General features: G+C 40.2%; 1 protein-coding gene across 2 annotated transcripts in view; it reads right to left on the reverse strand.

Annotated features, from left to right (window-relative positions):
• Positions 1-1806: 1806 nt before the first annotated feature.
• FAM91A1 (family with sequence similarity 91 member A1) overlaps positions 1807-26397 on the reverse strand; it is a 49437-nt gene continuing 24846 nt past the window's right edge. Inside the window, exons 16-24 of one of the 2 annotated variants that reach the window (XM_062188020.1) lie at positions 20373-20521; positions 19311-19445; positions 19076-19189; positions 14607-14679; positions 11800-11949; positions 8913-9017; positions 8095-8218; positions 6942-7011; positions 1807-4724 (exon numbers count right to left, since the gene is read on the reverse strand). In XM_062188020.1, the coding sequence (XP_062044004.1) occupies positions 4539-4724; positions 6942-7011; positions 8095-8218; positions 8913-9017; positions 11800-11949; positions 14607-14679; positions 19076-19189; positions 19311-19445; positions 20373-20521 (1106 nt within the window). In that variant the 3' untranslated portion in view covers positions 1807-4538. The remainder of the gene's footprint in view (positions 4725-6941; positions 7012-8094; positions 8219-8912; positions 9018-11799; positions 11950-14606; positions 14680-19075; positions 19190-19310; positions 19446-20372; positions 20522-26397) is intronic. The other variant, XM_062188021.1, reaches the window with a different exon arrangement.

Consider the following 26397-nt stretch of genomic DNA (forward strand, 5'->3'; position numbering starts at 1 on the left):
GCTGCCACCTGGCTACCTTGTGCTCCTCTCGTCATTGAGAGAGCAGAAGGGCTCGCTGAACTGGCTGGTAGAAACGGAACCGCTGCTGCACCAGATGGCACCAGGTTCCAGCTTCTGCTCAGCCAGGCAGTCCCAGCTCCAAGGGAGGCTCCTCTGAGCATCAGCCCTCAGTGCTGCCTCCTCGGAGCGCTTCCCGCTTCCCATGACACTGCCCACCCCCTGCCTTTGTTTGCTTCAGTCCCAAGCTGCACAACAAAATCATTAACAGGATGAGATTTTAACCCAAAGGACAAAATAAACAGCTCAGACTAATAAAATGAACTCATACAAATAAAAATGATCAAATAAATTTAAAATTCAGGGAAAAGGAACAAATTTTCTTTAAACAATTGTAAAAATACCTATATGTAACATACACTCATTCTGGACTGTGGAGCTAAATTTTTCTCCCATTGAGTGTGGGCTTCACTTAGTGACTCTTTCAAAGAATGAAGTACAAAAGGCAAGGGAAAACCTAGCAGACAGCACCTTAGAGAGTGAAGGATGGCAGCATCAAGCGCTCAGTGGTAGGACTCACCAGGAAGAATACATCACCTTCCTGAGAAGTCTAACCGTGGGAAAACAGCAGATGAACCCACAAAGAGGAACATCCTCCAGTCAGTGGCCAGCACTCCTCACAGCGGCCACGGAAGAAACTGTCACATGTCGGAGGACACCGAGGAAGCACCGGTGACTACGTACAATGTGTGTCCTGGCCTGGATTCCAGAAGCATGTTAGTGGGAGAGCTGCTAAAAGCCCAGTGGAGTGTACTGCTTAGTAAACAGTGTTCTGCTAGTGTTCATGGCTGAGTTTTGACAGTTGTATCATAATTTAGGTAAGGAGTTAACATTAGAAGTTCAGTGAAGGGGACAGAACATCTCTGATCTATCTCTAACTTTCCTGTAAATCTGATATTGCTATAAAAGTTATTTTCCTCAAAAATATGAACAGCACTGAAAGCACAGCTGTATCTGATTATTTAAAAAGAACTTTCAGGGGCCGGTGCCATGGCGCAGTAGGTTAATCCTCCGCTTATGGCGCTGGCATCCCATATGGGCGCCGGTTCTAGTCCTGGCTGCTCCTCTTCCAATCCAGCTCTCTGCTGTGGCCCGGGAGGGCAGTGGAGGATGGCCCAAGTCTTTGGGTCCTGAACCCACATGGGAGACCAGGAAGAAGCACCTGGCTCCTGGCTTCGGATCGGCGCAGCTCCGGCCGTTGCAGCCATTTGGGGGGTGAACCAACGGAAGGAAGGCCTTTCTGTCTTTCCCTCTCACTGTCTATAACTCTACCTCTCAAATAAATAAAATCTTTAAAAATAAATAAATAGGCCAGCGCCGTGGCTCAATAGGCTAATCCTCCACCTTGTGGCGCTAGCACACCAGGTTCTAGTCCCGTTCAGTGCACCGGATTCTGTCCCGGTTGCCCCTCTTCCAGGCCAGCTCCCTGCTGTGGCCAGGGAGTGCAGTGGAGGATGGCCCAAGTCCTTGGGCCCTGCACCCCATGGGAGACCAGGAGAAGCACCTGGCTCCTGCCATCGGATCAGCGTGGTGCACTGGCCGCAGCGCATGGGCCACGGCGGCCATTGGAGGGTGAACCAATGGTAAAGGAAGACCTTTCTCTCTCTCTCTCTCTCTCTCTCTCACTGTCCACTCTGCCTGTCAAAATAAATAAATAAAAATAAAATAAAATAAAATAAATAAAAAAGAACTTTCAGAAGATTTTACACATTTTTGCAGTAACTTGATCAACACCACAGTTTATTTGTAAACATGTTATATGTGTCAATAATCAAATTGACAACACTTTATACATTTCATTGTATAATATGAACATATCAGAAAACAATCCACTGTACTCATTACAGTTTTGGTACTTTAAAATCTTTTAATTCGAACTGTATTTGAAACATTAAACATAAAAAAGAAACACAAATGGCAGAGAAACTGAAAATATCACATAAAAGAAACCAATATGCCCACAAAAAACAAATACAAAATCATCTGATTACATATTAAACAAAAGAAAGAAGCAAATAAATGAAAGATATCAGATGATCCTATTTTTTAATGATATAAAAGTTGAATTTCTTTAGACTTATTTGAGAGGTGAAATTGTACCATACTAGAATCTATAAGTATGCCCTTTTTGATAATTTTTTTCTTCTTGATTACTTAATAATGTTTGCCATGGTTTAAGCTGTTTTAGGAGGTGAGGGAAGAAAGCAGGGGAGGCAGCCCAAAGCCAAATGAAATTAAACACTGGCAAATTTTTTTTCATGAATAATCTTTGGCAAATAACAGTCTATACCTTAAATTTATGTTTTTGTTGGATTGGATCAACACTTGGAAGTAAGGGATGAATCCTTTACACGAGTTAATATATGGAGGCAACAAAGCCAAATTCATAAAGCAAAGCACAAACATTAGCTTTTCCCACTTTGCTAATAGCTCTAGAAATGCAGACTCCCCCTCCTTAAGAGCACAGGGGGCTCCAGCTGGGAATCGGATGATCACTGTATCGTCATTCAGCACCAGACACCAGGGGTGACCTTCTGTTTTCTAAGCACTTTCCCTAAAATCCATGATCAGGGTCAGGTTCAGCTTCTTATTCTATTACCTCTCAAAGGAAATATAGCAGCAAATCACTCTTGTGTTTTAAGCTTTAAACTCACCAACAACTAGGTTTACTGCCAACAACTACCAATGTTCAACTCTTTATTAGTGGGCATATCATTACAGTTGGCTTATACTGTTAATACAAGAATAAATAAACTACGGTTAACTCAAATAAAACAAATTAAAATGAGATTATAGGGCCCTGATCAAAAGAAATAATTACAACTTTCAGTTGAAGACCTATAAAAGTTACATACATACATACATACATACATACCTAAGAGCACTAGGAATGTACAATATCAATTATTGGAAAAATAAATGAGTGATTCACAGTCATAAGAAAGTATTTTAATATTAATATGCATTTCTCCTTTTATAGACAAACAACATACACATGGTTTCTACCTTATATGAGATAAAGTAGAAAACTAAACGTTACTGTATTCAACCCCTAACACAGCACTGACTGTGCCACAGGTAACCTGGTATAAAATACTCAGTTCTACAGACAGGCCGTTGAATGCATGGTTATGTTAACAGTTTTAAGAAAGGCATATATTTCCAGAAGTATGTTAAATACACAAATATCAGTTCTATAAATAACAAAAATTGCCAGCCAAAATGGTTAGGTTATAACATTCCCAATTTTTTTAGTGCTTTAGTATTTTAGATACAATGTTGTTTGATCAGTTAGTTTAGTTACATTTTTAAACTAGCAAATCATTACCCTACAAAAGGAGCTAAACTATAACACTGCACAAACTTCCCAAGGAAGGTAACTTGACAAGTCGAAAAGTGATTCCAATTATTCTAATTAACATTTGAGATATTAAAAGAATGAATGACTTAAGAAATGCTTTGAAAGAAATTCAATTTTTCTTTATCATTTCATCCAAATAACTTTAAGATCCAGACTGCTTAAGAATATGTCTTCAATGTAGGTTTTGCACTAAAGTGTTCTGATCCGAAGACACAGCCTTAATGCTTCTAATGTGTAATTCTATGTAAAATCACACTCCTTGGTTTGAAAACATCAGATTCAATTTCTATAACAATTCGTTGGTAATACTACAAACAAATCAGGATGAAAATGTGCAACAGCTGCAGCTATAAGAGTGGAAAATGAATTCCATTTTTTCCATAAAGACTCTATGAAAATATAAAGCCCAAAGTGAGTGACAACAGAAGTCCACATATAAACACTGCTTAAAAATAGAATGTTTTCCAAAGCTTCTCATGAGATGTCAACGAACAGTCATCATCTGAGTTAAGACCTCAGAAACCAAGGTTATGTTCTACGTGACTATCCTGATTTACGTATCTTCAACAATGGTCAACTGACATACATAATTTACAGACATCCACAGGAATTCTTAATGCCCCGTCATCTCATCTCTCAGTACTGGATGTTTATTGTTTTATGGTTTTACTACTACGAGTACCAAGAAGCCTTTTCAGAGGAAGAGTTCCATCTCTTCCTTTGATCCCATAAACTGTAGGTAACAAAATATAAAATTAAACAAGATTTATGTTTGATAAACTAACATATAAAATTACCATTGCAATATTCATAGTGACTGCTTATAAACATAACAGTCATCATAAAGCCTATAAAGTATATTTGTAGTTTTATAAAAGAAATGCAGATTGTCTCAAGGTAAAAAATACAGTGCTGGCTGCTAAAAAGCACTTTGTTGCAACAAGAGGTGCAATAATGAACAAAACTTCAGAAAACATGAACATGTTCCCCAAACTCTGAGTCTCAGGTAAGCAAGGACCGCACTGTAGCAGCAGGATGCTTTTTAGTAGCTGACACTATAAAGCTAACGTCAAGAAGGAAAAAAAGGCAGAAAGTGTGGGCAACAAATGGTGTAACCAAATTATTGCAAATGGAGATTAGCAACAAGAAGTGAAGAAGGCGACCGCCCACTCCATTCTGATAAGATGCCGTCTTGAAATACTAAGTTTTTTGCAGGAAGTGGAACTCCCATATCGCCACAGGATGACTGTGAAATCAAACTTGAAAAACTGGGCTCTGTCTGAATATCCAATGTTGAAGCACCTTCCTAAAAGATCAAGAAACGAGAAATATTCCATATGCAATTTTATCAAAACCACCTAACCAGATGAAATCCATTTAACATAATTAATGAGCAATATGAGAAATGTTTATGGAATGCAAAGCACCATAGCACACACAGAGATCTACATCACAAGCCCCAGATAATCAATGGCAGGTACGCATATATAGAAAATTGACACAAGTACTAAATGCTTAGAGATTAAAAGAAATACTATGTCATGAGGCTATGGAGTAAGGAAAAGGTTAATTCAGGGAAAACTGGGCCTGTCTCAAAGTATCACCCAATAGGAGACAGCCTCTTAAAAACACTACACTAAGCACCAGAACAATCCATCCGCTCCAGGCTGCTCGGATCCACGTATTCAGCACAGAACTCTCCTTAGAACTGCAGGCACAGGCATCCCTTTGTCAAGCTGACGTCGCCTCTCAGATGTCCCCTCATGCATTCCACGCTTAGCACGTCCATAACTGAACTAAATTGTGTCCCTTCCGCTCCCCAGCCTTCCCTACTCCACACAGCTCTGGCTAACTCAGAAATCAACAATGATTATTTCTGCCTCGCTCCACATCCTCAATATTTTCCTCATACTTAATTCATCATCAAGTTTTATTAATCTGTCTCCAGAACAGCACAAATTAGTTTACCTTATTTGCTTCCCATGGCCAAAGCCAGTTGTTTCCAAAGTACTCACTCCAAAGGAGGTTACAGTACTGACAATTTTAGAATTTCTCTATTTACTGTATCCTTATAAAATTACCACTTTATGTATTTTTATAATACAATTCATTGATGTAACAGTGTATATGTGTAAAAAAAAAAAAGACTTATTAGGGAAAAATCTGTCAGTGAAAAAGAGCACTCAGTCCCAGCATCTCACTCACGAGTAGTGAAACAGCTCCTCACCTTTCCTTTGTTCCTTTCTAATCTGTACTCCAAACAGTAGCTCCTATTTTTAAATGATCAGAGATTATGTGTCTCCCTTGTTTAAAAGACTTTCTTTCTCTTTGCATTCGGCATGACACACAAACTGTAACATACCCCCAAAGGCCCAGTACCCTACAGCCCTATGCCTCCAGCGTGAGGTTTCTGCCTCACTGGCCACCTTGTACTTTGTACACTGAGTGCCTTCCTGAAATAGAACCTTTGCACCTACTAAGTTCTGCCTGGAATATTTTTTCCATCCTTTAAGTTTTGGCTTATATGTTATCTCTTATCTTTAAATGAGATCTATCTTTGGATCACATCATCAAATCTGTAATTACTTTGTCTATTTGATTACTGTTTCATAGAACACTATAAGCTCCAACAATGTCCTACAGAACACTGTCTCCCTGGCACTCAGCAAAGGGTCTGACACATGATAGACTCAAACATTTATTCAGTGACTGAATGAGCGAGACAACACTCCAAATACTGATTGCAGAATGTCGGATCAGATGCTCTGAACAGAATTAGTCTATCCTTGGACAAGCATTTGGTAAAGCCAGGAAGCTGCCGCCTGAGACACCGCATCCCCTATCAGAGATCCTGGGTTCCAGTCTCCCGATTCAGCTTCCTGCTAGTGTGCAGACTGAGAAGCGGCGAGGGGCGGCTCAAGTAGCTGGTCCTTGTCTTCTACACGGGGCACTTGGGTTGAGTTTCCAGCTCCTGGCTTTGGCCTGACCCAGCCCTGGTCATTTGGGGAGCAAACCAGCAGCTGGGAGATCTGTCTCTGTCTCTCTCTCAAATAAAATAATTCTTTAAAAATGAAGCATATTCATTAATTTAAAAAAAAAAAGATATTCCATTCTAAGAGATTATCTATAGATCAAGTCTAGGATATCTTCTCTTTCCAGGGGAAAAGACAAAAAGACCACGTGAGGCCACACCTTACAAGTCCCTCCCCACAGTGGAGAATCACTACAGATGTTAATGGAAGTGCACCAAGACCCAGTGCCTAGCATGGTCCACAGCCCACAGCAACAGCTCAGCTAAGTGAAGCATTAGCACAGAAGAAAGAGCTCAAGCTTTAATCTCTGAAGACCTGGCCAGTGAAATGTGCAAGCCAATGAATTTCTGGAGTCTCAAAGTCTGCACTGATACAGCACAGTTAATGCTTACTGCATGTCATGCTGGCATGAAGACTCAGTCACTGACGTGCTTTGCAGACCATAAAGCTCTATGCAAATACCATTTGGATTTTCTGTTTTTTTTTGTTACCTGGAATGAGTGAACGAAGTTAAGGACTTGTAAAGAGAGTTTCCTACTGGAATGTAAGAGGTTCTGAAGGCTGAAAAAATGGGAAAGAAAAAGTTTAAAGCAAATATAGTAACAAGAACTAATATCTCACAAGAATTTACTTTTAGCAAGTTAAGCATTTACATACACACATATTCTAATTAAACACATAAACAACTTCTGAAAACCTATGCCATGTTTTCCAGCAGTGAAATTTCTGCTTCTTTTATTAACTGAGAGAAATAAGTGCATTCAAAGCCATTTTAGGAGATGGCGTTGTGACACAGCAGCTTAAGCAGCTGCCTGAGACGCTGGTATCCCAGACAAGTACCAGTTCAAGTCCCGGCTGCTCCACCTCCAATCCATTTCCCTGCTAATATGCCTCAAAAACACAGGGAAGATGGCCCAAACACTGGGCCCCTGCCATCCACACAGGAGCCCCAGATGGAGCTACAGTAAGCCAATTAAATGAACTATTTGTTTCCAATTCTGTCTTCCCGAACAAAGAAGTTAAGGCATTGTGTGGCTCTCATCCCTCCAAGCCACCCACTGTGATGGTCAAGACTCAGTGACGTTCCTGCCAGCCCAGCTCGGCTGAGAACCTTATAGCACTGCCTCCTAGCAGCCACTTCCAGGGGTCACGGTCGGCACGGAGATAAAACCTGCACGTCCTCTCCAAAGGCAATACATGCTCATCTTAGGAGATGTAAAAGTGGAGAAAACTGTGGAAAGATGCCATGATTCCACAAAATATAACCTGAGGGTATGAATATAAAGAGGGAAGTACACAAGAGAAATGTCCTACGAACATTTACGTATTTTAAAAAGGTTTACACCCCATATACACATCAATTGCATCATACCCTTACCAAATCTGGGTAACTAAGTAAACATAAAATTAACCAAAACTTGTGCCCAAAATGTCTGTTTATGCCTAATGCCTGGCCTATTAAAATTTTACTTTGAAAAATATAGCAGAACTCTTAAACTAGCAATTTTTATTCAAGCAATAAATATACATAGGGCAAGTACATGTTCATGTGTACAATAAAAGGACTCAAGACACAGTAACCATTCACTACCATCTCAAAAACCAGGCAGATAAAAGATGACGGTGAATATAAGAAACCCTCACCTTTCTTTTCTGCAAAGGCCATGTGTTGCAATTTTCCTACAAACTTTCCGGTTTAATTCCGAACTGAACAGTGGAATTCCAAAGCATAGTTCAAGAGGAACCCAGTCTGCCTCTGTTGTGACACCTAAAGGAAGAGACATAAACTTAAATTTTAAGTAGCCTATACTATATGACTGACAGGGGTTTCTTAAGCTGAGGTTCACAGATCCAACCCCAGTGATATCCATCAGTGGCTTGGAAGGTCAAGTAGACTTAAAGGGCCAACTGATCTTGGAAAAAGAACAGTATTTTTTTGAGGGCATACATGTGTCTGGGGCGAAGGCACACAGCTTTCATCAAGCATTCAAAGTAGTCATTTGTTCAAAAAAGTGTATTGTAAGACATATGCACAATGAAAGAAGGAATCAAAATATTTAGCCCAGGAATAATGAAACTTAAGTCATTATTCTCAAGTCATTTTCTAGCACAACCATAGGCCATACATATAACAAAGGCTGGTCGATGGCAAGCTGCCTGAACAATGGTGGTTCCATAAATAGTACAGTGACATCTTAGCAATCTGCAGTTGGTCAAGGTACACTCTATGATGTTCACACAATGAAATCACTAATGGACTTGGGTCTTAGAACACATCTGTGATGTTAAGTGATACACGACTGTAGCTCAACTATTATTCTGAATATAAAAACATTTTTTTCTAGAAAACTATTAAAATTATGGATAATAAGAATAGAAAAATGACATACAAGTAACTTAACAGAAAAGTTAAACCTCAAAAATTAGTCTAATAAAATCACAAAGAATTCTTAATACCTTACCAGAGTTTTGCTTTGTGGCTGAATCCATAGTTGCTTCCTCAATGACCATTTCAAACGACTCTGTACTCCCATTCACATCTGAGCCGGAAGCTAAATCAGGTTCTACTTAAAATTAAAGAACATACATAATATCAGGATTCTAGCAGTCAGCGGAAGTTATCAATAAATCAGAGTCTTAACATAAAGAGGACTTCAAGCAATAGAATGATAATGGGAAAAAATGAATAAGCTTTGGCCTAAAGTATTGGTTCTAAACCAAGAGGGCAATGTTATCCTCCAAAGTGTGTTTGGCAATGTCTGGAGACACATCTGATTGTTGTGACTGGAGACGGGGATGCTAATGATACCTACGGATGCTCAACATCCTACCATGCACAGACGGGATAGCCTCGGCAACTAAGAATTCCCCACCTCAAAATGCCAACAGTGCTAAGCTTGAGAAATCCTGGCTGAAAAAACAAGATCTACAAGCCAGAACCCAAGTTTGGACTTTCACTGAGATCATTGCTACAGCCATTCTATCCCTGTGGAAATAAGCAGTCTGACTACATTACTGTTCTTCAAAGTCTGTTTTACTACTCATAGGTTTCAACACATAAGATCCCTTCAGGTCGCCTAAATTTTGCTACTTCTCTATTCTCACCTTCTACAACTGTCAAACAAATCCTTCTTTTGGCCAAGATGAGTTCCTCTGCCTTTTACTTCCTTCTACCTGAAAGGCTGCCACCCTCTAAAAACAACAAGCATTTTTTTTTTTTTTTTGCCTAGCTAAGGTCTTAATTTTCAGTATCAGTTCTAGCTTTATCTTCTCTAAGAGGTCTTTTCTGAACTGTCTTAACTCTACATCATATACTGAGCACTTGTCTCGCTCCCTTTCTGGAGTTATCTCAGAATAATACTGACCCAGTTTATCTCCAGCACCTGAGCAGCTATTCCATAAATGTGCGTGAACAAATGAAAGCTACAGCAGACATGCTTTCAAAACGACAGCCTAACCCACAGACTCCTTCTCTGGAAAACACTTCTGTGATATTTGACACAGCTGCTGAAACCTGGCCAAAAACAAATGGACCAGAAGTAGATAGCTAACCCAAGGGGAGCCGATCCAACCCACTGGGTTTCAACTAAGAGGCTCATAGAATATGGTCAATCAATGACGGACACTTCAACTGAGGGTCTCCCAGTGGCACCGTGGCAACAAAAGCCACTTACAAGCCATATTATTCTGCACCAGAAACAATTAGCAAGCATGAGCTCTTGAGATCCTGAATCTTGAAAATGGATTTTTAAATTAAAAATAAAATGTATGGAAGGAATCTCAGCATAAACTGAAGATAGGAAGGGAAGGTCAGGAAAACTAAGAAGGAAATGGTTGCAATAATACACGTTTAAGGTTTCAAGATCCAGACTAGAATGGCAGAGACAGAGAATCTTATTTATTTATTTTAAAGATTTATTCATTTTATCTGAAAGGCAGAGTTACAGAGAGGCCGAGAGAGAGAGGTCTTCTATCTGCTGGTTCACTCCCCAGATGGCTTTAACAGCTGGAGCTGTACCAATCCGAAGTCAGGAGTTTCTTTTGTGTCTCCCATGCAGATGCAGGGGCCCAAGCACTTGGGCCATCTTCTACTGCTTTCCCAGGCAAAGCAGAGAGCTGGATCGGAAGTAGAGCAGCCAGGACTCGAACCAGTGCCCATATGAGATGCTGGCACTGCAGGCTGTGGCTTTACCTGCTATGCCACAGCGCCAGCCCCGAGACAGATAATTGTTAAAGAGGAAAAGAGGGGCTGATGTTGTGGGAAGGCAGGCTAAGCCTCTGCTTGCGGCACCAGCATCCTGGTTCATGTCCTGGCTCAATCTTCTGGTTCCTGGCTTCAGACTGGCTCAGCTCTGGCCACTGTGCCACTTGGGGAATGAACCAGCGGAAGACCTCTCTCTCTGTCTCCTTCTCTTCATCTGTAACTCTACCTCTCAAATAAATAAAATCTTAAAAAAAAAAAAAAAAAAAAAAAGGAAGAAGAAGGAAGGAGAAAAAATGGTAAGAGACAAAGCATAATTTATAGAACTTGGAAACTAACTGGATGAAAAGAGGAAGAAGCAAAATTAAGATTTTAGATCTGGGTAAGACAATGGTACCTTTAAGAGAAAAAGAAAAACTGCAAAGGAGAAACTACTGTATTTATTTTGGAAACATTTTTTCAAATAAATTTGACTTCTGACACCATTATCTCATAAACCTAACTTCATTCAAAGCCTATAAATGCAAATGTGACAGCACAGGGCTAAAGCCCCTAACTTCTGAATTCCAACCCCAAGCCATCTCTTCTTTAGTTACATACTTCGCATTTTCTCCACTTGAATAATTGCTATCTGTCCAAATGATGCTACAGAACATTTCTCATCTTTCAGTGAGAAAACATCAAGTATTAAATAATTCAACATCCCACACAGTTCTGCTATTTTTTACAAAAAAAGATTCATTTATTTATTTATTTGAAATTGAAAGGCAGAGATACAGAGATAAAGAGGGAGAGACAGACAGACAGAATATATTCCTTCTGCTGGTTCACTCCGCAGATGGCCACAAGGGACCAGGACTGAGCCAGGCTGAAGCCAGGAGCTTCTTCCAGGTCTAACACGTGGGTGCAGGGGCCCAAGCACTTGAGCCATCTTCTACTGCTTTCCCAGGTCATTAGCAGAGAGCCGGATCAGAAGTGGCGCAGCTGGGACTCAAACCAGCACTCATATGGGATGCTGGCACTGCAGGCAGAGGCTTAACCTTCTATGCCACAGCATGTGCCCCTCTGCTGCTTTTTATATATTAATATTGTGTTAAACACTCAAAACTCAAATTATCTTAAGGCAAAGAAGGCAAATATCAGCTAACCTCTCTCATCAGAAGCATCACTGAGTTTTCTACTTGCAAGTTGGCTAGAAGCATTCAACATGGTGACGTAGCCACAGAAATGCTGCAAGTCCACCTTGTTCCTTAATATTTGCAATGCTTTATGAACACCCATACTGACACGAGTGAACTCTAAGAACAAAGAGTTGATATCCATTAGTGAATACATTTATAATTCAACACAAAACATTTAAATATATTTTACTAAATAATTGTTAGAACTACTTTTTAAAGATTAATTACAATGTAAATCAACAACAGGAGTCACTGTGCACTTGCTCCCCATGCAGGACCTCTGTCCTTAATGTGTTGTATTATGAGAATCAACGGTAAAACTAGTCTTCAAACAGTACTTTATACTTTGTGTGTCTGTGTGGGTGCAAACTGTTGAAATCTTTACTCAGTCTAAGAGTTGATCTTCTGTATATAAAGATAATTAAAATGAATCTTAATGAAGAATGGGATGGGAGAGGGAGTAGGAAATGGGACGGTTTGCGGCTGAGAAGGTGGTTATGGGGGAAGAACCACTATAATCCAAAAATTGTACTTTTGAAATTTATATTTATTAAATAAAAGTTTTCTATTACAAAATAAAGAAATTTAAGGTTAAGTTAAAAAAAAGATTAATTACAATGTAGGAATACATGTGAATGCAAAAGAATGCTGCTCACACATAACCCATTTACAGTCTTCAGGAAGCATCTGCTATAGCAAAACAAACTACCTGCAAAGGAAGCACAGAGGGCCAGCCACAGGCAAAGGCTCTAGGTCTCTCTCTGTGGTTCTGTTCTACCTTGAAAATGTGACTTTTGGGTTTCTATCAGGCAATGGATTGAAAACAAATTTTTTTATGAGTTTCAGAGAAGTTATTCTTATTGAAACTGAAGATAACAATGTATTTAAAAGTCATATGTCTAATAAATTATTTAGGTATTAGTTCAAGTTCTCATAAATATGTGAATTTATAAAAGAGAAAGAGGCTCTATATTCAAATATGGAGATACCTCGTTTTTCTAATTCCCACAAAAATGTCCCAAGGCAATCTCAATTCTTGCGATCATAGAAATTTTAAGATCCAGTTGCCACTACCCTACATCTTCAGGTAAACATTTTTTTTTTATTTAGAATGAGTAAAATATTAGAGGATTAATGGCAAGGTTTAGTTGCAGAGAATTATTATTTCCAAATAGGTGCTATTTTGAGAAAAGAATATGCCCCAAAGAGAGAAAAGAGGAAAATGGAACCCTTCTTTCCAGATTCATACATATTTAATTACAACAGGAAGAAAGCATCTTAACTTCCAAACGAGGCTTTTGCAGTCTAGCCACGTGAAAAGGAAGGAGATTTGTATAATTCTCCTTTTCCTGTTCCCTACTTTGAAGAAGGGAGTAAAGCAGTACACATCATTTCAGAAGAACGGTAGTAAGTTTTTCTACGAACTAACCTATGTTAAATCACTTGAACCATGCACTGCTCTCTACAATCTGTACATTAGGGTTCTAGGAACCAGGAAAATAGATTACAGTACAGCAGTTCTGCATGAAGCAGAAAACAAAAGTGCTCTGTAAGCGTGTTCTAATCAGTGTTTTCCTAGTGAACATATGTTCTTTAATATTCAACATAGGTGGTATCTTCTATGTTAGAAAAGAATGAATTTACTTTTACAGAAATTCTGAGCATATGTCCTCAAAGGTATTGTGGCTCACATTTATTTCTACAAATATATAATATTAAACAGAGCGTCTCCTGCCTTCAATCCAACTTACTTGACTGAGCACAAGTTCTGCATCCACTCAACTCTTCTCTAACAGCAAAAATAAAATTTAACAAACTCTGAGACAAGAAATACATGCGCATGCTCTGTAAACTATAAAATAGTATGCAAATATCCATCAGCACCCATTTCTAAATGACCTACGGAGTATTTTAATTTAGAAATGAAACATGGAATCATTAAAATTCTAACAACAGTCCATATGTACAAATTGCGTGCATACAGAGACCAACTAGTCAGCAAAAACAACACTGAAAACTTTGCATTGAACACTCCGTAAAGCACCTGGAAAAGAATGTATGTAATATCAAGGGGGAAAAACCCTTCTAAAGCATGAACTCTTCCCTGTGACTTATCTTCTCCCAAGCCTCCAAATAAATACACAAAACAAAGAAACTAAAAGGCTACACAGAGGAAGCCTAGTCCTCCACCTTCTCCTCCAGTACAGACTGCTATTCTCTCAACTGTCCTACATGGGTCTTTTCTCAGTTCTTTGAGGAAAAAGCACATGCTCAAATCCTTTTTGCCTACTCTTTTAACAGCAGAACCTAGAACTTTAAAAATTTTAAGAACTCGCGGCCAGTGCCGCGGCTCAATAGGCTAATCCTCCGCCTAGTGGCGCCAGCACACCGGGTTCTAGTCCCGGTCGGGGCGCTGGATTCTGTCCCGGTTGCCCCCCTTCCAGGCCAGTTCTCTGCTGTGGCCAGGGAGTGCAGTGGAGGATGGCCCAAGTGCTTGGGCCCTGCACCCCATGGGAGACCAGGAGAAGCAACCTGGCTCCTGCCATTGGATCAGCGCAGTGCGCCGGTCGCAGCGCGCCGGCCACGGCGGCCATTGGAGGGTGAACCAACAGCAAAGGAAGACCTTTCTCTCTGTCTCTCTCACTGTCCACTCTGCCTGTCAAAAAAAAAAAAAAAAAAAAAAAAAAAAAGCTCGCTTCCTGCCACATTGTCCACCAAACTCTTGGCATGATAATCAATTTTTAAAAGTCAAACAGATATAATTCAAAGGGTACCTCCTTGTAGTTCTGTTTCATCAAATGGAAATGGTATATGGACAGTTTCTCCTACCCCATGCAAACCATGTCCCTAAAGATAAAGAAACAAAAATTGAAAGGTATTTATGGGAAATCCACATTTCCAATAATTGATATTCAGACAATAAATAGTACTGTGCTACACGATGGGCTAGCCCATATAAATATTCCATCCAAATACTTTCAACAACGTTCTTATCTTTCTATAGTAATGACAATCTAATGTATACATGAGGTATGTAAGACAATGTTTCTCAAATTGGGTATATTGGCTAATGAAAAAAGGAAGCTGGTTTAATAAATAATTCAGATGTGAGCCAAACGAAGTCTGAATCAAGTCAAGTGTGCTTGCCCAGGGTGCACTCTAATTTTGAGACAGAAAAGTGGTAGAAGGAGCCCCAGAATCACATGGAGTAGGAACACAAAACTCACAAAGTATGCACTGAAAAGTTACTTGCTACAACATTATTATTATAAACTGGAAACAATCAAAATGTCCACCCATGTGGGATTAGCTAAGTAAGTTTGGTACATATTTTCAATGTAGCTGTAAGAAAGAAAGTGAAAGGTCTTAATGGACTAGACAATGGCGAGCTCTCCAAGAACTAAATGGAAAAAGCACAGGGCACATCAGCGTGCAACTGCTTGTTTATATATAAACTCTAGAAGGAGTCAATGGATGCTAATGTGATTATCTGATTTGGAGGATATGGAGTGGCAACTGAGTAGATGAGATTACAAGGGGAATGACAGTTTTCTCTGTAAATCTTTTAATAGTGTTTTATTGTTGAATCATGTACATGTACAATTAAGTAAAAAGCTTTTAAAAACTCAGTCTACCCACCCTACATCCAAATAACATTTATTTTCATCCATTAAACACAATTAGTTTGCTCCTTTGAATTTCTCCTGTTTCAAAGTTTTGCCTTCATTTAATTCCTAAGTTTGGTTTGGGATTACAGTTGTGTAAGAACAATAAGCATGAAGAATTTAATTTTACACTTGCATGTATTTAGTAGCATTATAATGGAAAATTTAATACTGAGGATCTATTAATTTTAACTTTCTATAAGAGACCCACATATTACTCAAATTCAAGAAACCTTGACATAATCAAGAGAAATCAAACTCATTTGTCCATTCTACAATTTGAATATATTTCTGACAGCTCTCTTCTGTTCTATTGATAGATTTACAATTTAACCATAAACCAGATGGTTGTTATAAAATTATAGTTTTAATCAAAATCTTAATCTGTACTATGTTTAAAATTCTAGCAAGATGATTTTTTTTCCATAAACTTTAGAACAGGAGGCTTTTTTTTTTTTTAGCAAAAGCAAAACATGACGAACTCATTAAAAATACACACCATCTACCGATTGTTTATATTTTTCTATCTATGTTTTGCTATACAAAAAAAAACCAGAAAATAAAACCTAACTTGGCTTGACTCACTCAATACCTCCTTTCTACTGGACCTCGGCAATCACAGCCTCCCTCATTTTACAGGTAAGGAAAATTGGAACTCAAAGACACGAACGGCGACCTGAGACACAGCCACAGGAAGGAGGAATCGCCCTCACTCTGCTTCTCCTGCCTCCAGCACCACGGCTAACACAATGCCAACCGTTTTCTGCCAAGTTACCCTCTCAGTCACCGACGATTTATAAAGACAGGAATTTTTACCTCCAGTTTATGGGTAAAGACACTGACTTTAGCTAACTTCACCCTCTTGTGGCTTCAACTACCACCTACAGCAAATCTCTCTTGTCCAATTTATTTGAATTTCAGAGTATTTTTCATTACCTGTCTACACGTCTCATGTTCAACATGCCAAAACACAACACAGCCCCTGCCCCATAAAATGGCTCTTCCCCCTGCATTCTCTTAGTCAATAATACTGCCACTCTTCCACCTTCACAAACCTAACATCCAGAACTCATTCTTCCCTACCCTTCTCAGACATCTGATCCATTCTATTCATTTTTTTAAAAATTTTTATTTATTATTTTATTTGAAAGGCAGAGAGAGAGAAAGAGAGAGAACGAGCAAGCGAGAGAGCTCCTTCCCCAAATGCCCACAACAGCAAAGGCTGGGCCAGGCCAGAAACAGGAGATAGGAACTCCACCTGGCTCTCCCACGTTGGTGGCAGGGAGCCTCGTACTCGAATCATCACCTGCTGTCTCACAGGATAAACCTCAGCTGGAAATTGGAATCGAAGTGGAGCCACGATGCAAACTCGGGCACTCCGATATGGGATGTGGGCACCCCAAGTGGCATCTGAACCATTGTGCCAAATGCCCACTCCTATGAATTTTATAATTTATGGTATTTCTTAAATCTATTTTTTCCTTTCAGTTTTCACTTCTGCTTCCCTGGTCAAGGCTACCCCCACTCCTTAACTAGACTACTGTACATAACCCTGGCTGGTCTTCTTGCTTCTGGTGTCGTTTCTCCACAGAGTCTGAGCTCAGGCTGAATCCCTGTTTGGCATCCTGTAGCTACTGCCATCAGTCTCAAAGTCCAAGCTCCACAGACAATATTCAAGTGCACTGCACTCGGACCCTGCCTGCTTCTCCAGATTTGTTTCTGATCACAACACCACTCTCCAGCTCATCCTTCAAAAACAGCAAATGGCTGCTGGGCCCCAGGGTTATGTTGTGCCACTTCCTATTCGTATTCATTTAGTCAACGAACATTAATTGAGCGACTACTATGAGCCAAGCACTGTGCCAGGCACTGGGGAAGCAGTGAAGAAAAGAATCCTGACCTAAGACTGATTCGTGCTGACCCTCTGCCTTCCTGGCTCTCTAACTCATCCTTTTATTCTCAGCCCATTCTTCCTTTCTCTAAGGAGCTTTTCCTGAGCCCAACTCCTTGCCCAAAGGCTGAGCTGGGTAATTCTTTTCCATGCTTCCCCTGTAGATGATTCTACTCAGCATGAAGCAGAAACTGAAAGGGACTGCTGATGCCGCGTTTCCTTGATGACAGGAACCAGGGCTTACTGTGTATCCGTATGAATTAGCACAGAAAAGTGAATTATTTATTAGTTGAATGGAATGATGAAATCTTTATTAATGACCTATTATATATCAGAAAGTGAGCTACACACTTCATATCCTCATTTCATTCTTTCAACCTCTGAGGGTCACTTGCCTATCTATTAAATGGTCAATTTCAACTTCAACCTCTGAGGGTCACTTGCCTATCTATTAGGTACATATGTAATAGTACATAGTACTATTACACAGTAAAAATTGCCACCTCCATTTTACAAACAGGAAACAAGGTTTAAGTAGCATCACCAAAGTGTCATAAAACCCAATAGCACATGAAGAGAGGCTCGATATTATCTGCCATCAGGAAAACACAAAGCAAAACTGTGAGATACCACTTCACACCCACAAAGGTTGTTGTATTCAAAGTCACATAATATCAAATGTTGGCAGGAATACAGATGGTACAGCCTCTTTGGAAACTGTTTTGGCAGTTCCTTAGACCATGGGTGGGGAACTTGTTTTCTGTCAAGGGTCATTTGGATAATTATATCATCACTCTGAGGCCATACAAAATTATCAACTTAAAAATTAGGCTGCTACAGATTTGTTTAATTTTGAGTTCAATTTTGAGTTTGATCACAGGCCTTCCATGGCCCATAGGACAGACGTTCCTGACCTCTGCCTCACACACTTAAACACAGAGTCACCATATGACTCAGTAATTCCATCTCAAGATACAGAGAGCCAAGAGAAAAGATAAAAGTCCACACAGAAACTTGTACACAAATGGTTATAGTCATAATATTCATAATAGCCAAAAGGTAGACACGACCCAAATGTCCATCAACTAATGAACAGATACACAGAATGCAGTATATCCATAAAATAGAATGTTATTTGGCCATAAAAAGGAATGGCACACTGATTCAGACCACCATGGTGAACCTTGAAAACAGCTAACTTGAGGAAGTCAGTCACAAAAGATCACATTAATTATGAGTCCATGTATATGAGGTGCCCAGAATGGACAAATCTATACAGACAACAGGTGGGCAGTATTCTCTGGACAAGAAGAGATAAAAATAAGGGTGGTAACTAAAGGGTGTAAAGTTTCTTACTGAGGTGATAAGAATGCTTTAAAACTGAGTACATATCTGTGATAGGTATACAACCTAAGTTAGTAAATCATATAGTATGTGAATTATATCTCAGTAAAACTATGAAACAAATATACTGAACACCTGGTTAGGAAAAGGTAAGGTTAGAATTAAAACCTAGGAGTAATTTCAAAGTCCATGAGGCTTCTACCTATACTACTAAAGGGCTTATTTTTTATCTCTACAAATTTCCAATTACTGACGTCAGACTACAACTCAGTAGAAACCTAGACAAATTATGACCTTTATGGTAAAAATCCAAAATTGGTAGTTTCAAATGAGGCAACTGTACCTGAATTAAAACTGCAGAATGTGTTAAAGCATCATTCAACATTGTAAGCACATTTGATGTAGGAACTACTCCAGGATCATGACCCCAAGATGTTATTAGTAACCGATCATAACCCTGTTGGAAACAAATTTCAGAAATGACATTTGGAAATAAGAAAAAAAAACAAGAAGTTATTCACAATACCTCTCATCAATGTGTACCCTACACACACATAATTTAAAAAACAGTAACATACCTGAAATATATCTGGCAGTTTTCGAAGTCTTGTACCTTTGGATAGTAAGAGAGATGGCGGTCCTTGTCCAGTGATATGGTAAATGTACAGTTTAAACCAGACAGAACTAACTTCCGGAATAGCTGGTCCAATATGCTACAATCACAAATGCAGTAAAGTTGTAGTACTTATCTAAAGAAGTCAAATTTCTTAAGTGACAACACACAGTCTTATGAAGAACAAAGACCTCATTAAATGTTAACTGCACTATCCTTTTGGCAGTAAGGGTTAGGTGCTCCATTACAATTGTTCCAATTTTAAATTGGATTTAGTAAAGCACATCTTATCTTGAACTCTGAAGTATGACTACATGAGTTTGAATCTCAGCTTCATCCTCAGAGCCCTATCACCTTCAGAAAGTTACTTAAGCTCTGACTCATTTTGCTCAACCTAAAACATTAGCAGCCATTTGGCTCAACAATTAAGTTGCTGCTTGGGCTACCCACATCCAACACCAGAGGTCCTGCATTCTAGTCCCAACTCTGCTTCCAATGAGCTTCCTGCTGATGTGCACCCTGGGAGGCAGCACATAATGGCTGAAGGACTGTATTAAAACATTTAGCTATGATTTTCATTAATCACATGCAATTTTTCACATCCTACGTGAGTGCTGGTTCTAGTCCTAGCTGCTCTACTTCTGATCCACCTCCCTGCTAATGTGCCTGGGAAAGCAGCGGAACGTGGCCCAAGTACTTGGGCTCCTGCCACCCACATGGGAGACCAGGATGAAATTTCAGGTTCCTGGCACTGGCATGGCCCAGCCCCAGTCATTGTGGCCATTTGGGAAGTAAACCAGCATTTAGAAGCTCGCTCTCTCTCTCTTCCTCTGTCTATTCCTCTCACTCCATAACTTTGCCTTACAAAAAAAGTATCTTTAAAATAATAATTCACAACTGAAGACAACAATACCTCACAGCAACAAAAAAAACAATTACTGAGTCGCTGCTTCTGATATGTGGTATCTCAAATTGAGGATCAAGAAAACTGAGAACGAAATGACAGCAGTTGCAAGCTGGTCTCTACCTGAGGGGTGCAGCTGCTGACGGGCCGGATTTCATTGGTCAGAGGCGCCATGGAGACAAGCAGCGTGTAATTCTTGTTCAGAACTCTGCTGCAGGTGGCAGGGTCTAAACCAAGAAGGCTTTCACAGCGTAGGAGATCCAGAGGAAAACCTGCATGGACAAGCACGCACACAGAGGACAGTGAGGATGTGAAACAAAAATGCTGCAGATGAAATTTTGAAAGCCACCCTGAGATTTTAACCTTTTTCTGAAAAGACAAGGTAACTCTATTAAGAAGTGCCCATGTCCCAGGAGACATCTAAGACATTTTGAGATTTAAAGCTGCTCTAGAAAGAGAGACGTCTATTTGTGGTTCTTCAGGCTACCTTTCTCTTTAACAAAGCACACTTCTTTGACCTTCACTCCGCTCACAGCCCCAGCCACTGCAGAACAGCAGCCTATTATGAAAGCTTAAATGTCAGGAGATGCTCTGTCCTCTCCCCCAGTTTCCAAACTCTACAAAGAATCACAGCCAAGTTCTCAGCTTACAGGTGCCCAACAGACTGCTGATCCGTAAAGCCTGAACTCACTCAGCACACATTTTACGCATTCCTACTCCTAATCGTTTTGTAAAACACCAAATGTCATGGCTCTCCAGAAAAAGATCTAGCAGACAGACAGAAACCTCAAGAGATCAAGTTATTCATTTCCCCCTTCAGGTAAGAATGGGCCTAGAAGCACTGAGCATAGTACAGGATCTCTCTCGGTCTCCAATGGCATTCCTTCATAAACCAGGCTCCTAGCAGAAATGGTTGATTCCAGGTCTGAGGAAGATTAAGTACCAGATTAGAGATCTCACTGTTTTGCCCATAAAGAAAGAAATTGCACACACAAAAACAAAAGCAAAACAACAACAAGAACAAAGTAAAAAAACTAGAGGTATGATACAAGGAGAGAACCAGATTGAAGGGAATCCTGATGAAATCTAAGACAAATGGGGCACAAAAATGATGAAGAGATGGTAAAGGCTAATTATAGATCATTCAAAAAGTAGGAATTTGTAGATACATACTGAGAATTCAAGAGAATGCCTAGTCAACGCAAATACAGAGCAAGTGCTGGAGTTGGGGAAAAATCACCAATTTGCAATCATCACAGTAAACGATAGTTTAGGTAATAACCATCAATAGAAGATAAATCTAGGAAGAGACACCGATGAGAAGCATAATATCAGCATGGTCTTAAAGCTAGCTCCACCTATCACTCATTAATTGTAGGGTAAAAAAGTCAACGACACAGTGCAGAAACCAGACAAAGCATTAACTAGGTGATCAGAACTAATGTCGCCCATAAAGGGCCGGTGGAAATTCCGTGCTTCCAGATGTCACACCATTAGAGGGACATGACAACCACTGATAAAATATTCTACATCGGAATGCATATATGAATCTAATAAAGAAATAATCACCTACACCCAGGATGAGAACGTTCCTAGTAAACCAACAAGAGGGACTGGATTCTTAAAAAAATGGGAATTTCAGGGGCCAGCACTGTGGTGTAGTGGGTAAGGCTGCTGCCTGCAGTGCTGGCATCCCATATGGGCACTGGTTCAAGTCCTGGCTGCTCCGCTTCGGATCAAGCTCTCTGCTATGGCCTGGGAAAGCAGTAGAGGATGGTCCAAGTCCTTGACCCCTGCACTCATGTGCGAGACCTGGAAGAAGCTCCTGGCTTCAAATCAGTGCCATTCTGGTCATTGTGGCCATCTGGTGAGTGAACCAGCAGATGGAAGATCTCTTTCTCCCTCTCTCTGCCTCTCTATAACTCTGCCTTTCAAATTAATAACCTTTGAACAACAACAGGAATTTCATAAAAAAATACTATTTCAATGTGTTCCAGAATAAAGAAGGTGAGAGACATGACAATTAAAGACTAGGATGTCCATATGCTGCATCAGAGAGCTTGGGTTCTATTCCCAGCTTGGCTCCTGTTGGATTCTCACCAACAGACTATGGAAGGAAGCGGTGATGGCTCAGTAACTGGGTTATGCACATCTATGTGGGAGACCTGGACTGCGTCCTAGGCTCCCGACTTGGCCCTGACCAGCCCCTGCGATTGCAGGCATTTGGGGAGTGAACCTGTGAGTGGCTGTGCTCAAGCTCTCCCATGCACTTCTCTCACAAAAATAAGTAAATAAATACAATCCCTGGACCTAAACCAGATCCTATACCAAGGAGGGGGAAATACTGTTAAGAGCATTACTGGGCTGACACACTGGAATAAGAATTGAAGATCACTGTATCAACATTAAATTTTCTGGGGTTGCTCTAAGAGAACAGCCCCATTCTCAAGAAACACACACTGAGTAATTTAGGGAGCAAGACTATGATATGCACGATATTATACCTAAATTCTGGGCTAAAATTAATGATATTACTTTTATTCTTACAGTTTTTCTTTAAATTTAAAATATTTCCAAACAAAATGTTAAACCATCAAAAGTTTATGAATTATAGAAAACAGTTCTCAGATGTCAAAAACAGCACATGATTCATCCCTGGAAAACAGGTAGGGAGAGGAGAAAGAAGCCTCAGTAGAAGTGGCTTCAACCGTGTGCCATGTCTGGCTGTCTGTGTTTTAGCCAGCATCATCTCTGGCTGGAGCACAGGAGGCAGCCAGAAGTTAAATGGGAGAAGTCAGAACGAAGCTTAGGAAAGGAAGAGGAGAGAAAAATTCTTCTTTTTTAAAGATTTATTTATTTATTTGCAAGTCAGAGTTACATAGAAGAGAGACAGAGAGAGAGAGAGGGAGAGGTCTTCCATCCGATAGTTCACTCCCCAGTTGGCTGCAATGGATGGAGCTGTGCCAATCTAAAGCCAGGAGCCAGGAGCTTCTTCCGGGTCTCCCATGCAGGTGCAGGGGCCCAAGGACTTTGGCCATCTTTTACTGCTTTCCCAGGCCATAGCAGAGAGAAGGATTGGAAGTGGAGCAGCCGGGTCTTAAACCGGCGCCCACATGGGATGCCAGCGCTTCAGGCCAGGGCGTCAACCTGCTGCACCACAGCGCTGGCCCTGAGAGAAAAATTCTAAAAGATTAGAGAAATGTATGCTTCAGTACACTGTGACATTAAACAATAGCCATGAGTGAGAAAATACCATCCAATAAAAAATTTGGACTCAATAAGAGTTGGGAGAGTAGTATGGAGGGAGAGAGAAGATTGCAACATTGATCAAAAGGGTCTTTAGAGTTAAGAAAGGGGCTGGTACTGTAGCATAGAAGGTTAAGTAGCCGCCTGCAGCGCCGGCATATATGGGCACCGGATTTGAATCCCAGCTGCTCTGCTTCCAATCCAGCTCCCTGCTAATGTGCCTGGAAAGACAGCAGAAGATTGCCCAAGTCCTTAGGCCCCTTACACACATGTGGGAGACCTGGAATAAGTTCTTGACTCCTGGCTTCGGCCTGGCTCAGCTCCGGCTGTTGCAGCCATTTGGGGAGTGAACCAGCAGATGGAAGATTCTCTCTCTTCCCTCTTCCTCTGTATCTCCACCTTTCAAATAAATAAATAAATAAATAAAAGAGTTAAGAAAAAAGTTTCTTTTGGTTGGACTAAGGAATTAAAGAAACGGCTGTGAGGAAGTGGGAATAAAGGGTGGAATACAGGATACCAGATCAAAGACTGTTTTACCCCAAAGTCAGTCTATTTGCTGGGAGGGGCCCTTAAGGAAAGGCTCTACACCAGGTCAAGTTGAGAGTTTGGAGCCTGGGGGAAGCAGAGGAGCTTAACCACACTTCAATCAACAAGCATTTTGTTCTGACTGGTTGAGATAGGCAGATCAGCAAATGGTTTACAAAACAAAGGAAATCTGGAGGGTCTGCTCTGGCCTTGTCATAGGTAAACCAAGGGGCACCTGTGAATCAAAGTTACACAGGGTGAGTCCTTCCAAAACATAGCAGGGGGTTATCCTTCAAGCAAAACTCAAAACTGTCAATGTCCAGTACAAAAACATTTAATGTGAGGGTTTGGGTCTGGCAGTTTAGATACAGGTTGGGAATTCAGGAGGGCCTGGACTTGAGTCCTAACCCCAACTCCCAATTCTAGCTTCCTGTTGATGTGCATCCAGGAAGAAGCAGGTATTGACTCAAGTAGCTGGGTCCCTGCCATTTATGTGGAAGACCTGGACTGAGTTCTCAGTTCTTGACTTCAGCCTGGCCCAGCCCCAGCCACTGTAGGCATCTGCGGGGTGAACCGGCAGATGGGCACTCCCTCTCTGGATCTCTGTCTCTCCAAGTAACCATCATTTATTTTATATATAAACATTTTATAAAATATACTTAAAGTATACTGTATATACTTTAATATATTGTATATATTTAATGTATGCTAAGGTAGACAATCTAGAGAATTCATGGTGGTTAGAACATGTTTTCTGAGATTTTTCTTTGTAATTCTGATGGCTTTTCTACAAATGTGCTTTATTTTCTAAATGTTTTCACAGTGTTAGGCTAACAAATTATAAATAGTGGTCTGTATATCTGATGCATGCTAATCATAGTGAAAATATACCTTTTAAAGGACACAGATACCTGGAAAAAAATCGTGCTTATGAGAAAAAATAAGACTACATATTGCTTTTATTTCCTAAAGCAATGGCTCATGCTATTTAAAACCAAAAGATTACTAAGAAATTAGTCATTTTCACATTTGCTTCTATGGCAGTATCACAAGGTTTCCGATTTACCAAGAATACCAAGTACTGCATGATATTCTCAAACTATAAATTAGTAGTTACATAAAAAGAAAAGTCTTTCTGCTCAAAACAAGACATTTAAAATACCAATATTACAAAATATCTTTTCTAAAAAAGACTAAGATCCAGTTATCAAGCTCAGCCATTGTAGGAGGCAACAGTTCTTAACAGGGCAGAGCCTGAAAACTTCTCGCCCTAAGGGATCCTCTCCATGCAATGAAGGGCCTTCTCACGTATTTGCCATGGAATTGGGGGATGCACAGTCACTGGCATGACTGCTTCTCAATTCTTCTGTTTCTGTGTTATGTGGTTCATATGAGGAGACCTAGTTTAAAAAGGCTGGTATAAAAAAAGGAAATTGTTCACAAATAACTGCAGGCTTGGCCTTTCTGGGAGCAGTCAATCACCACTTAACTCTGGAGCCTCTGCATTTCTTCTAAGCAGTGAAGCTCCAAATGTTGCTAGCGACCATTAACTGTTACCCCGTCTTTTTTTAAAAAAAAGATTTATTTATTTATTTGAAAGTCAGAGTTACACAGAGAGAGAGGCAAAGAGAGAGAGAGAGAAAGAGGTTTTCCATATGATGGTTCACTCCCCAATTGGCCGCAACGGTCAGAGCTGCGCCAATCCGAAGCCAGGATCTTCTTCTGGGTCTCCCACATGGGTGCAGGGGCCCAAGGACGTGGGCCATCTTCTACTGCTTTCCCAGGCTGTAGCAGAGAGCTGGATCAGAAGTAGAGCAGCTAGGACTTGAACCAGTGCCCATATGGGATACCGGGCTTCAGGCCAGGATGTTAACCTACTGCGTCCCATTACCCTCTCTCTTAATGGTTAAATTAACACTTAACCATTTCTATACAGAATAGGATTAGATTTACTATTCAACTCTTCTGAGAGTACACAGACTACTCATGATGTCCAGATAACTAAACTAGCAAATCAATAAAGAGACTAATGTTCAGGAAAAGATAATATAAGAGACAGGGCAAAGGGAAACATTCAAGTCTTCCATTCCTAGCTCTTCATTTACTAATCATAAAGGTTTTGATGACTAAATGAGCAGAACTGACTTAACCAAGGTGAGCTTCAACATCCTTATCTAAAAGGAGTTACACCTGGCTGGTCACAGCACTATGCAGATTCTATGACAGGCAGGAAATGACAATGTATTTCAAGATAGCTAACAGAATATTTCAAATATTCTAACCATACTCTTCATGAACCACTAAAAAGCCCCAAAATCCCAGGAGGTTTTTTTTTTCCCAGATATCTTCAAGACTGTGCCATTCTCTGTTTAACTGC

Source organism: Lepus europaeus, chromosome 4 (assembly GCF_033115175.1).
Source record: "Lepus europaeus isolate LE1 chromosome 4, mLepTim1.pri, whole genome shotgun sequence".
Taxonomy (NCBI): domain Eukaryota; kingdom Metazoa; phylum Chordata; class Mammalia; order Lagomorpha; family Leporidae; genus Lepus; species Lepus europaeus.